Source organism: Cucurbita pepo, chromosome LG18, assembly GCF_002806865.2.
Source record: "Cucurbita pepo subsp. pepo cultivar mu-cu-16 chromosome LG18, ASM280686v2, whole genome shotgun sequence".
NCBI lineage: Eukaryota > Viridiplantae > Streptophyta > Magnoliopsida > Cucurbitales > Cucurbitaceae > Cucurbita > Cucurbita pepo.
This window is the reverse complement of record NC_036655.1, coordinates 7,378,571-7,391,746: the sequence shown is the minus strand read 5'-3', so window position 1 is coordinate 7,391,746 and position 13,176 is coordinate 7,378,571. Positions and strand designations below refer to the sequence as shown.

At 34.8% G+C, this 13,176-nt stretch overlaps 2 protein-coding genes across 2 annotated transcripts; both read left to right on the top strand.

The window, feature by feature from the left end:
- Positions 1-756: 756 nt before the first annotated feature.
- LOC111779728 (putative WEB family protein At4g17210) lies at positions 757-3,403 on the top strand. Its single transcript, XM_023659849.1, has 3 exons — positions 757-1,057; positions 1,304-1,427; positions 1,814-3,403. Exons 2-3 carry the CDS (start codon positions 1,317-1,319, stop codon positions 3,266-3,268), a joined length of 1,566 nt encoding a protein of 521 aa, XP_023515617.1. The 5' UTR covers positions 757-1,057; positions 1,304-1,316; the 3' UTR covers positions 3,269-3,403.
- Positions 3,404-8,116: 4,713 nt separating this feature from the next.
- Positions 8,117-12,002, top strand: LOC111780588 (probable LRR receptor-like serine/threonine-protein kinase At1g74360). The gene is made up of 2 exons (XM_023661023.1): positions 8,117-8,410; positions 8,601-12,002. The coding sequence occupies exons 1-2, from the start codon at positions 8,341-8,343 to the stop codon at positions 11,840-11,842; spliced, it is 3,312 nt and encodes a 1,103-aa protein (XP_023516791.1). The 5' UTR covers positions 8,117-8,340; the 3' UTR covers positions 11,843-12,002.
- The last annotated feature ends 1,174 nt before the right edge of the window (positions 12,003-13,176 follow it).

The following is a 13,176-nucleotide window of genomic DNA, read 5'->3' as shown; positions in this document are numbered from 1 at the left end:
ATTTTTTATTAAATGGGTATTTCAAATATTTACTAGCGGTAGACTTGGGCTACTACAAATAGTATTAGAGTCAAACACGAGTTAGTGTGCCGCGAGGACGATGGGCCCCAAAGTGGGGTGGATTGTGAGATCCCTTCATGTAAACATTTTTTACAATGACGTGAAAATCTCTTTTGAATAGATGTGTTTTAGAACGTTGATGAAAAATCCATAAGGAAAAACCAAAAGAACTCATGAAAGATAATATATGCTAGTGGTAGACTTGGGAGAGGGAAAGAGGACAAATATATAATAGAGGAATAAAGGAAGTTGTGAAAAAATAATAATAAATAAAATATTCCATATAATATGATAGGATGAGGAGTATTGTTAAACAATACATTTAAATAAACGTCATATTATCTGACTTAAAAATGTTTGTTAGAGTTTAATTTGTTGGATAAATAAGGGTATTAGTGCTAATTTATTAAATTAGGTGCTAATTAGAGGACGTGGGTGGAAGGAGAAAAATGGACTATATAGGGTGTCCTTATTTTGGGACGAGCTCCTAAATTGGGCCCTGTCGTGTCTGACTTTTGGTGCCCCTCCCTAAATGTAACAGTACATTGAAAATCATTTTGTTTTTCTTTTTCACGTATATATTTTAAGAGGGAGCTGGGAGGTCCATTCTGTGTGGCTAACATTGCAAGATAAAGAAACAGAGCTATAAATATCTTATAATCTTTTTGCCGCCAATTATTCGTTTACAAAATTGTCCGAAAATTGGGTTCTGAAACCTGCAATTTGTCTTTACCAAAGCGTCAAGAATACGGAATAGAGGAAATGCATCGAGCGATCTGTATATTCGTCCGACAATCACTTCCCAACGCTTGCATCGTCTTCGTTTCTGACGATCTCCATCGCCTTGGCCTTGGGACCTCCGAATGCGAGACGGAGATTACTATTTCCTCCGATAACAAGATGCACAATCCCCCCAAATCTACCATCGTTCTCCGCGCTGCCTCGTGTTATCTTTCCAGCTTGCTTTCTATCACATTTTGGCTACTGAATCTTCCTGGTACTTGCATTTCATTTCCATTTATCATTGTAATTCATTCGGATGTTTGGAAATCAGGACATGCATGTTCTCTTTGATCTCCGTGGCCGAGAGGTTTACCTATAGTTTTCTCGCGAAATCTTCGGTTGTTTCTGCCTGCTGTTTTGTTGTTTGAACGATATACTTTTCATTCATAGTTTTGATTCTCTCTGATTATTCTTCTGTGAATGATTCTAAAATCTCGAGATTGAATCTCGTTTTGATCAGGTGAGTTCTGGAAATGGAAAATATGGGCGAGATTGATACGAAACCTATTGATTCTGTACAAGCCGGTATCTCTCTATTTGGTGCCATAGGTGATCAGAACAAACACAAGCTCACAGCCAATAATGTAAGATGAGACGGTTTGAGAATTTATTTACAAGCGACAGAAGTACAACTATAGAATTTTGATATGGTTTATTTATTTGTTCTGTTTTTAAGCTCCTACTGATTTTTTGAATGATCTTGTTTCTTTGTATTGTGTTTATCAATTTTTAAACTCTCATTTCTTTGGTAGTTTATTTATATTGATCAAGTTTTATAATACTTAATAGATAAAGAAATGAGATTGATTCTATTGATTCTATTGATTCTATTGATTCTATTGATTCTATTGATTCTATTGATTCTAGGCAAGTTTGGTTCATAAAACATTCTCTTGCCAAGCACTACAAGCGACCGTTTATCATCTTAATTTTATCAGTATTATTGTTATTACTTTTTATCATCGTGTAGGGGTATGAGAAGGAAAGAGAGGTTCAAGAGTTAGTAAAGGATTTGGCTAATTACAAGGTTCAACTTGAAGCAAAGGATGCAGCATACATGCAGGCTCTTCTCAAGCTGGAACAACAACAGAAAGCCATCGACGAACTGTCTGAGTTGCTGAAAATTGCGGAAACTGGTAGAGATAAATACGTCAATGAATGCAGCGAAGCTAGATTTCTGCTGGGTGAACTTGAACAAAAACTGAATGAAATGACTGAACAATCCTTGGAGACCGAAAATTTCCGAGAGAAACTTCAGGCTGCCGAGAATGAGTTGAAGCTCAGACAAGAGGAGCTTCTTGGGATTGAAACAGAACTTGCTGCCTCTAGAGAATCAGAGGTCAAGGGTATTATAAAAATAGAGTTGCTGGAAAATAAGGCCCACTTGGAAAAGGAGACTACTGTAGATCTCATAAGACGCATTTCAGAACTAAATGAAGCAATTCGTTTGTCAAAATTTGCTGCTAGTGAAGCAGAGAAGGAGAAGTCTGCTGCATTATCTGCGAAGGAGGCCGAGCTAGAGCTGGCTAAAAGGCAAGTTGTTGAGTTGCACAAGCAATTAGAAGAAATGAGCCAGCAAATAGAAATAGAGATGGATCGGAATCAATTAAACGAAGTGAAATTTACAAATGAAGAAATCGAAAAATTCAAGGACGAGATCGAAACACTTAAGAATCAGTTGGAGAAGACGAAACTTGAAATGGATGAGATGAGAGAAAGGGAAGCTAATGCGGAGGTTGAGATTGCATTGCTGAAATCTGAGCTTCATAAAGGAAGGTCAAAAGTTGCAGCTGCAGAAGCAGCTGAAGCCAAAGCCAAGAGTGTAACATCTGGTCTTTGTCTTGCTGTTCAGGACTTGGCTGCAGAATCAGTCGAAGTGAAGAAGGAGAACATAAAGCTAAAACAGGAACCACTCGGGGCCTATGAAGAAACTGAGAACTCCATACTTGCCAAGCCACTTGTTGAGAGTAACTCTTCAAGCATGGAAGAAGATTTGAATCCTGAAGTCAATGAAAGAAGAAATGAAAGTACCACCATGACAATTACTTTAGAGGAATATCAGTCATCGATTAAGGATATTGACTCAGCCTCTGAACTCTCCGCAGACAAAATTTCCCATCATATCGGTTCGGAGTGCACGGATGAATTGGAAAAGTTGAAGAAGGAACTAGAAGCAGCAAGCATAAGAATTGGGGAGTTCAGGTCACGTGCAGAACAGGCTGCCACCAGGGCTGAGATGGCTGAGAAAGCAAAAGAAGCCGTTGAAGACCAGCTGAGAAAATGGCGAGAGCATAAACAAAGGAGAAAGGCTGCTCTTGCTGCCATGAAGGAAGTATCTGCACCGCCAAAATTCAAGCCTCCCATGCATGAAGGCAGCTCCACAACGTACCAGCCTTTAGGTAAGGTTCTTAACTTGAAATTATAAGCTCTTAACTTGAAATTTTACTATGCCTTAGCATTATATATGAGGAAAAACATATCTGGAAAGGCCAATAGTATTGTCCAATGCACCCAAAGGAATAATACCCTATAGGATTTATATGATAAAACTTCAATAATCAAGCCCACATGGCCCAGAATGTGGATAATGGGGCAGGACCAGTTTCGACCCATTGGACCATTGGTTGGGTTGAAATGATAGATAAACACGTCCATGTTAAATAAAGGGAAGGTCCCACGCCCAATCACCAAAGACTTTAATAGTGCTCGGCATCTCTATCACTTTGCTTTATGAGTTTGAATCTTGAGACCTCATGGCTTTTACAATTCAACATAACTATTTCTATTTTGACAAAGTTGTGTTCCCTTTACCACTTTCCCATTCTATCACAACAAAGTAACCAATCTACTTTTTGTTGTTATCTAGTGAATGAAGAAAACTTTCCACCTTATTGAAACTGCTTTAATTTAGGTACCAATCTTAATGTAGCTCCCCCCCTTTTTTTTATGGAATAACAAAGTAGGAATTAAAAATTAATCCACCAAATTTTGAGTTTCTGCTTTTGATTCGGTTCATTTTGATTAATATCAAATCAGAAAAAGGAAAAGTGAAAAATTATGTACACTAGATTCAGATTCGTATTGAATTCTCTGGCTTCGCACTCATCAAGTCTACCTTGAAATTACTGTTTTGTTAGAATAATATGTAGAACTCTTAGACTAAAATTATAGCTGTGCATCATTATGACACTTTTCACATATCTAGAGTATATTATAGGTACACATTCGAAAAAAAGTTGATGTTTTGATGTGTAATGAGTGTAGTCTTGTTCATCGAGCTAACTCGATCATACTCATCAATTAGCTGAATTATGCAAGGTAGATGAAACTAAATCTTTTCAAATTTCTTTTCTTTTTTTAGTTTTCTTGAATTGGGGGAAAAAAAAAACACCAACCTGCTTGAATGGTTAAACTATTTGCTTTTGGAAAAGTGAGTATGGTTTGTTGCGAACACTGATTGATTGGAAAGAGAGAAAATGGAGAAAAAAGGAGCAAATTTTATTGTCTTTTCTTTTGAATGATATTTTTATTTTCCAAAATTAGTGGTTTGGTCAAACGACTCAAAACTCAATCCAATTGTTTAAATCACTAATTATTATTATGTATATTTATTTTTATTTTTTTAAAAAATAAAAAGCTAAATTAACAAAAATATCCCTTAAACTTTAAAAAAATTCAATAATACCTTTAAAATTTCAAAAAAGTATAACAAATACCTTTAATACGGCTCACCTTTAAAGAAAAAAAAGTTTTTATTGTCAATATATAACTTAAAATCATCTATTGACACCTCGTAGAGTATCTACTTTTTTATGAAAAAATTTAAGGGTATGTATAAAATTTTGAAAACTTAATGGTATTTTTTAAAATTGTTTGTGAAATGTATTTATAATTTGTATCCAAAATTAATTGTAAGAGTATTTTTAAAAGTGTAAGAGTATTATTAAAACTTTTAAAAGTAGCGGAGTATTTATGAGATAAAAAAATAAAATTTAAGTGTATTTTTATTAATTAAAAGAAAAGAAAGGGAAAAAAGTTGGAAGCCGAAGGATCATTGATTTTGAAGCTTCCATAATAATTCAGTTCTGTGCTTTCCAACTGTTACCATTTAATTTCATCATCAATTTTCATCTTCTATTTCATTAATGGAATTCACTTTAACACACAATAATATTTTTCAACACAAAATTTAAATTATTATTATTATTATTTTAATAAATAATACTAAATGGAACCTCCACGTGCAACCATAATTTTGCAATCTCAATAGTTATTCAAAAAGATCTCTACTATAATTAATGGTACATCTAACAAATTAGACTTCTTCTATTTAAATTTTATTTTTTCCTTTTTTTTTCAGTGTATTCATTTTGTAAATAAAAAAAAAAAAAAAAAAAAGGAAAAAATCTTATTAAATACCATAATTGTGGTTTCCAGCCTGTAATTTTACCAAATTAGGCCTTGAATCTAGTTTTGTAATAAAAAATGAAATATTCAAATAAAAAAATATATAAATTAAAATAATTCTCATTAAATATCAAACCTGCCTGCCATATTTTATTGTAAACTAATTTTTAAAATAACTTGTAAGCAAAGGTGAATTTTTCAACAACTAAAATTAAATAATAATAATAATAATAATAATAATAAAAGCCTTTAAATAAAACTTGATTTTATATTTTGCAAGTACACCCATGTACTTTTCTAATTAACATTTTTTTTCTCATTATGACCAAATATAAAGAGTATATTTTCGTATATATATATATTGAATTAACAAAATGAGATTATTATTATTGTAATAAAAATTAAAATATATATTAAATTGTGANAAAAAAAAAAAAAAAAGGACGCACGTGGGGGACAATAGGTGGAGATTATTCTTGAATGGAATTGTGTATTTGAAAAGGAAAAATTAAGATTGAGATTTGCTTTTTGTTTTATTGTTAATTTTGAGGAACATGACTCGCAGCAATAATGCTCTAAANTGGATTCATATCATCCCCCTTTCTTTAAAAGGATTTGCCCTCAAATCAAATTCTTCGTTCTTTCCGGACAAGAACTGAATATTATTTTTTTTCTCTTTCCCAATCATTTTTATTATTTCTTTTTCTTTCCTTTTGAATAATCAACTCGTTTTCTCACGTTATGCATTTAAGAGTTAATAAGCCAAAATAACATCATTGACGTTTATAACTCGACTTCATCGACTATATAGAAATTACAAGCATCATCCACAGCATTCAAGGCACCTTGAGCAAGAGTAGGCTGCCTCGAATAAACAATCGGACATAAGTGGTTGAGAATAAAATCCTATATCTAACGATTTTTCACACTTTGATGTAATATCTTAAATTTATACTTGGTAGTTATTTGTGAGATCTTACGTTGGTTGAAAAGGGAAACAAAACATTCATTATAAGAACGTGGAAATTTCTTCCTGGTAAACGCGTTTTAAATCCGTAAAGCTGACTACAATATGCAACAGGCTAAAGCAGATAATATCTCGTGTACATCATTCAAGGCACTTTGAGCAGGAGTAGGCTGCCTCGAAGAAACAATCGGGCATAAGTGGTTGAGAATAAAAACCTATATCTAACGATTTTTTACACTTTCATGTAAAGAGAAAAAAACCTTTATCTTACGATTTTTTTACACTTTCACATAGAGAGAAAAAATATCTTAAATTTGTACTTACTAGTTATTTGTGAGATTTCAAGTCGGTTTGAGAGGAAAATGAACTATTAAAATTGTGGAGTTGACGGCGACATGCAATGAGCCAAAACGGACAAGATTTATTAGCGATAAACTTAAGTTGTTATATTATTAGAGATTATATATATATATTAAAATTCAATTTAATCTATAATTCAACATCAAATTAGGTATGTTTATTTAGTATTTCTTCTCATTATCCATAAACTAAACATTCCAAAATTAGGTATGAATAAAAAATGATAAAACTTTAGCTAATTTTTATTTCTTCTCATTACAAGAAAAATAGTAATTTAGTTAACTATTAATGACAATAAAGGAAGTAAATCAATGGAAGGAAAATGCAATTTTGGTTACATTAATTGAAGGGTGAAGGCAAAGTTAAACCAAATTTCCCGCTACATTTATTTACGTCTCTTCATACATGCACTTTAAATAGTCATCAATAAGTTAGCTCCGTTCAAATTTTATCTTTTTTACTTTTACTTTTACTTTTTTACAGAGTTCGGTAAAATATATCTTTTAACATTCATATTTTTAATTATATTTCACCCTTTAATTATGACAATAAAAAAGTTGTGACCATTACCTAGTAACCATCCGAACTAACTAAATTAATAAAAATTATAAACTAAATAATGAATTTTGGATTTTATAGGTTTATTCAGTTCTTAAAAAATTTAAAGAAAATGTTTAATGAGGGTTTGAGCTAACAAAATTATCTAATAAATTCCGAATTTTTTATTTTGTGTCCAATAACAATCCTTTTTTTTTTTAAATGTCAAATAAATTCTTAAATATTCTCTAATTTCTTTATTTATTTAATATAATTATTTATCCCTAAAAACAAAAGAAAAACACAATATCCACCACACCAAATTTGACAAATGGAATCCAATTTTTGACTGTCTTGCTTTTTCCTTTTTCTTTTTTTTTTCTCTCTTTTTTCCTTTAATATATATATATATATATATATATATATATATATATATATATTAATTTGTATGGTACGTAAGAAAGCACGGGCAATGTGATTTTAGCCTAACCCATAAATTCCAAAAAAAAAAAAAAAAAAAAAAAAAAAAAAAAAAAAAAAAAAAAAAAAAAAAAAAAAAAAAATTTTTTTTTTTTTTTTTAAATTTATTATTATTATTATTCTTTTAATATCTCTTAATTTCTTATAATTATATATCATAATAAGTAATGAATTTAATTAAACTCATTAAAAATAAAACGAAAAAAACAAAAGAAATTATTAAGGAAGATTTAGAATTTTGATGAAAGATTCAAAGTTGCAAATAGTTGAGTCAAACACTTTGCTACGAAAGCAAAAGGTCAAGCAAAGCGGCTCGCTACCGTCCCCTGCCTGTGACCCTCACCCCCACTTTCCCACCAACAACCATCCAACATTAAACTAACCAAACCAAACCTCTTTCACTTCCTTTCCTTTCCTTTCTTTTCTGCTATCTCCTCCTCATCTAAACCCTCCAACATTTTTCCACAAACAATTTTTTTTTTTTTTTTTTTTNTTTTTTTTTTTTTTTTTTTTTTTTTTTTTTTTTCTAAATTGAGTTTCAAACTTTTGTTTGGTCTTGTGCGGGCGCTGCTGCTGCGTGCGGTTTCAAAGCCAATTCGTTTACGTTTCACCATTCTCTACTTTTCTCCCCATTTCTTCCTTTTTTACTCCAAATTTAGCTTCTTCTCTTCTGCTTTCATGGCTTCTCTCTGAAAATTTCTCCAGCCCATTTGCCCAAGGAACACACACCAAAATTACAGTATAGTATGAAGGAGAAAGACACTGATAATCATTCATGGCGTCTTCCAATTATCACTTTCTTCATCTTAATCACAGGTATTCACCACAAAATCAAATCCCTTTTGGTTTTTCTCATCTGGGTATCTAAAATTCTNTTTTTTTTTTTTTTTTTTTTTTTTTTTTTTTTTTTTTTTTTTTTTTTTTTTGTGTGGCTTGTGTGTGTAATTTTGCGTTGTTTACGAGGAGGGTCTGGTCGGATTCAATCATGTTTATTTGTTTTTTTTAGGTACAATTGTCGAGGGACAAGAATTGCAGAGAGACAGAGAAGTTTTGTTACAGTTGAAATTCTTTTTAGAAAAACATAATCCCATTAAACGAGGAAAATATTCGTTTTGGAATTTGCAGAACTCGCCCTGTTCTTGGTCTGGAATATCCTGCAATCAAATCAATTCCCAAGTGACCGGAATTGACCTTTCAAATGAAGATATTTCCGGCACAATTTTTCATAATTTCTCTGCCTTTCCGGCGCTAACGGACCTCGACCTCTCTAGAAACACTTTCTCTGGTCTAATTCCCGGCGACTTGAACAACTGCAGAAATCTCCGGCGGTTGAATTTGTCGCACAACATCATCGATGACAAGTTGAACTTGTCGGGGTTGGTCAATATCGAGACTCTGGATTTGTCGGTCAACCGGATTTGGGGAGACATACGGTTGAATTTTCCGGGCATTTGCAGAAATTTGATGTTCTTTAATGTTTCCGGTAATAATCTCACTGGTCGGACGGATGACTGTTTTGACGAATGCCGGAATTTGCAGCATGTGGATTTGAGCTCCAACAGATTCAATGGTGGATTGTGGGGTGGGTTGGCGAGGACTCGTTTTTTCTCAGCGTCGGAGAATGAACTTTCCGGCGAGCTATCGCCGGCGATATTTACTGGGGTTTGTAATTTGGAGGTGTTGGACCTGTCAGAGAATAAATTTGCCGGCGGAGTTCCAGTGGAGGTTTCTAATTGTGGGAATTTGTCTTCTTTGAATCTATGGGGGAACCAATTTTCCGGGCAAATTCCGGCGGAAATCGGACGAATTTCGGGTTTGCAGAATTTATATCTGGGAAAGAACAATTTTTCCCGGGAAATTCCTGAATCGCTCTTAAGTTTGAACAACTTGGTGTTCCTCGATTTGAGCAAGAACAATTTCGGAGGGGACATTCAAGAAATCTTCGGGAGGTTTACACAGGTGAGATTCCTTGTTCTTCATGGGAATTCTTACACCGGAGGGATTTATTCTTCTGGGATTCTTAAGCTCCCAAGAGTTGCTCGTTTGGATCTGAGTTTCAACAACTTTTCAGGTTCATTGCCTGTAGAAATCTCTGAAATGAAGAGCTTAGAGTTCTTGATTCTTGCATATAACAAGTTCAATGGAGTGATTCCATCGGAATATGGGAACTTGCTGAATCTTCAAGCTCTTGATCTCTCATTCAACAACTTAAATGGATCGATCCCAAGTAGCTTTGGGAAATTGACTTCACTCTTGTGGCTAATGCTGGCAAACAACTCCTTGACTGGTGAAATTCCCAGGGAGCTTGGTAGTTGCTCGAGCTTGTTATGGCTGAATCTTGCGAACAATAAGCTACATGGACGCATCCCGCCCGAGCTTTCGAACATTGGAAAGAACGCCACGGCGACATTCGAAATGAATCGACGAACCGAGAAGTTCATTGCTGGATCGGGGGAGTGCTTGGCTATGAAGAGATGGATACCAGCAGACTACCCTCCTTTCAGATTTGTTTACACAATTCTTACAAGGAAGAGTTGTAGAAGCATTTGGGATAGATTGTTGAAAGGGTATGGCCTTTTCCCATTTTGCAGCAGAATTAGAACACTGCAAATCTCTGGTTATGTTCAGCTCACTGGGAATCAGTTCAGTGGTGAGATACCAAATGAGATTGGAATGATGAAGAACTTCAGTATGTTGCATTTGAGTTGCAACAATTTCAGTGGGAAACTCCCTCCACAGTTGGGGAATCTGCCACTGGTTGTTCTAAACGTCTCGGAAAATCGTTTTTCGGGCGAGATCCCGACCGAGATCGGAGGCCTGAAGTGCTTGCAGAACCTTGATTTATCATACAACAACTTCTCTGGCATGTTCCCTAGAAGTTTCTTGAACTTGAATGAGCTTAACAAATTCAACATTTCATATAATCCTCTCATAACTGGTGAAGTCATTCCAAGTGGGCAATTCTCAACGTTTGACAAGGACTCATATCTTGGCAATCCTCTTTTGCGCCTACCATCGTTCTTCAACATAACACCGCCGAAGTCACCTGCCAACCCAAGAATGGCAGGATCATCCAAAAGGAACTCGACGCTAATTGGGATGTTGGCTTCCTTATCATTGATCCTTGCTTTCCTAATATTTGGTGCATTTTCTCTCATAGTGTTCTTAATGGTGAGGAACTCGGATGAATCACGAGGATATCTCTTGGACGATATAAAATATATGAAAGACTTCGGCTCGAGTTCTCCCACCTCGTCGCCGTGGTTTTCGGATTCGGTAACCGTGATTCGACTTGACAAAACGGTCTTTACGTATGCTGATATTCTAAAAGCCACAGGAAACTTTTCAGAGGATAGGGTGATTGGTAAAGGAGGATATGGAACAGTTTACAGAGGAATGTTACCTGATGGAAGGCAAGTGGCAGTGAAGAAGCTTCAGAGAGAAGGGAATGAAGGTGAAAGAGAGTTCCAAGCTGAAATGAAGATTCTTACTGGAAATGGCTTCAACTGGCCGCACCCGAACCTTGTTCAACTTTACGGATGGTGTCTTGATGGGTCGGAGAAGATTTTGGTGTATGAGTACATGGAAGGAGGGAGCTTGGAAGATCTTATAGTAGACAGACTTAGACTAAACTGGCAGCGACGTATCGATCTTGCGATCGATGTGGCACGAGCATTGGTATTTCTGCATCACGAGTGCTTTCCTTCTATTGTGCATCGTGATGTGAAGGCAAGTAATGTTCTGCTTGATAAAGACGGTCGAGGACGGGTGACAGACTTCGGGTTGGCTAGAATTATGGATGTAGGAGACAGCCATGTGAGTACCATGGTGGCTGGAACCATTGGTTATGTAGCACCCGAGTATGGACAGACATGGAAAGCTACAACAAAGGGCGATGTGTATAGTTTCGGAGTTTTGGCAATGGAACTTGCTACGGCAAGACGAGCACTGGATGGAGGGGAAGAGTGTCTAGTTGAATGGGCTAAAAGGGTGATGGGAAATGGAAGACAAGGGTTGAGTAGAGCAGTGATACCAGTGGCAGTTTTGGGGTCGGGGCTCGTCGACGGGGCGGACGAGATGTGCGAGCTACTGAAGATTGGGGTGAGGTGCACAAACGAAGCACCAGGGGCGAGACCGAACATGAAGGAAGTGCTAGCTATGTTGATCAATATCATAGGGTTAAGAGGGGGAGATGAATTCAGCCAGATGTTCTCCCCTACTCCATGCATTGATCAAGATTTTGATTGAAGAAATGTGCATAACCTTAGGTTGTTACATAGTGTTTGATAGACATAAGATAATACTGATACCTACACACTTCAATTTATTACCATTCATCTTGTAAACAAAAACATTCATCATTCACAAAATGTTGGAAGAAAAAAAAAATGAAGAAAGAATTCCTCTCTGTTTTGTTTTTTTGCTTTCCTTACAAGAATAATGAACTCATCTCCTATGGCCCAAGTTGATTGAATAAAAGAGCTTTATTACATCTGGACTGGAACCAAAATGCTTGTTTCTTAATAGTCTCTGTCTTTCACAAAGAATTGGTTGATGAGGCTGCCATTTGAACAACAGGGCAGAGCAGGTTTGTTGGGAAAAAGATGGCTGAAAATGAGCTCAGTTTCTGCTTTTGTTGGTTCAATTATTTAAAGCTTGATTGCTTGTGGTGGGCTTTCCAAACATTCAAGTAGAGACCCATGAACAAAATGCAACAAATCCTTCTATTTGGCTAATAGAATGTAAAAAGTGTAATGATATTATCTAATTTAGGCATACGGGTCCGATGACTTTATTTTTTTTCCTCAAAAAAGCCTCATACTAATAGAGTTGTATTCCTTACGTATAAACTCATGATCAACCTCTCTCTTGATTAGCCGATGTGGGACTCCTCTCCCAACAATTCTCAAGAGAGCGTATTTTAACAATAAAGAAGTTGAAATGTTTAAATCTTCATACTCTCTAGCTCACTGTGTTGATTAGATTAATGTTAGGAGTAGGAGTAACTTTGTGTGTATATAGTTAAATTGTGGTTATTGGATAGAAATGATGGAGAATGGATTATTTTTGCAGGAAGTTGGAGATCATGTTGCACTTAAATCAGACAGGACAAAACTACAAGTCTTGTAATGGAAGAAATAAATAAAATAAAAAAATCCCAAATCTTAGATAGATTTTGGTGTCAATTCTTGATTTGCGGAAGAATATTGAAAGCCATTTCCCCCAGAACTTTAATGCCTTCATTTTGTGGCCCCAACTTCAGTGATGTAAACTCTCAGCTTCCACGTTTCTAACTCACAATGGCTCATACAATCATCCAATTAATTCTGATTTATTAAACTTCTCTTTTTTTTTTTTTTTTAATGATTTCATAAAGGAAAATAACTAATTTATTAATAAACTATTGTTAAAATTGATTTTTTGGTCCAAATTTCTTAGGAAACAAAACCTTCCTTACTTTTCTTTGGGAGAATTTCTAGCACACGCCCTATCCACTAATCATTATATTAAATAAAATAGGTAATAGATCAAAATTATTAGAGACATATACAACGTCAACATCTTCATCATTTATTCCATTT

Bases quoted from the DNA above. Each gene is read 5' to 3' on its own strand.
- LOC111779728 (XM_023659849.1), top strand. From the start codon at position 1,317: ATGGAAAATATGGGCGAGATTGATACGAAACCTATTGATTCTGTACAA. The intron at 1,428-1,813 runs GTAAGATGAGAC...ATCATCGTGTAG, and splicing joins ACAAGCTCACAGCCAATAAT to GGGTATGAGAAGGAAAGAGA.
- LOC111780588 (XM_023661023.1), top strand. From the start codon at position 8,341: ATGAAGGAGAAAGACACTGATAATCATTCATGGCGTCTTCCAATTATC. The intron at 8,411-8,600 runs GTATTCACCACA...TGTTTTTTTTAG, and splicing joins TTTCTTCATCTTAATCACAG to GTACAATTGTCGAGGGACAA.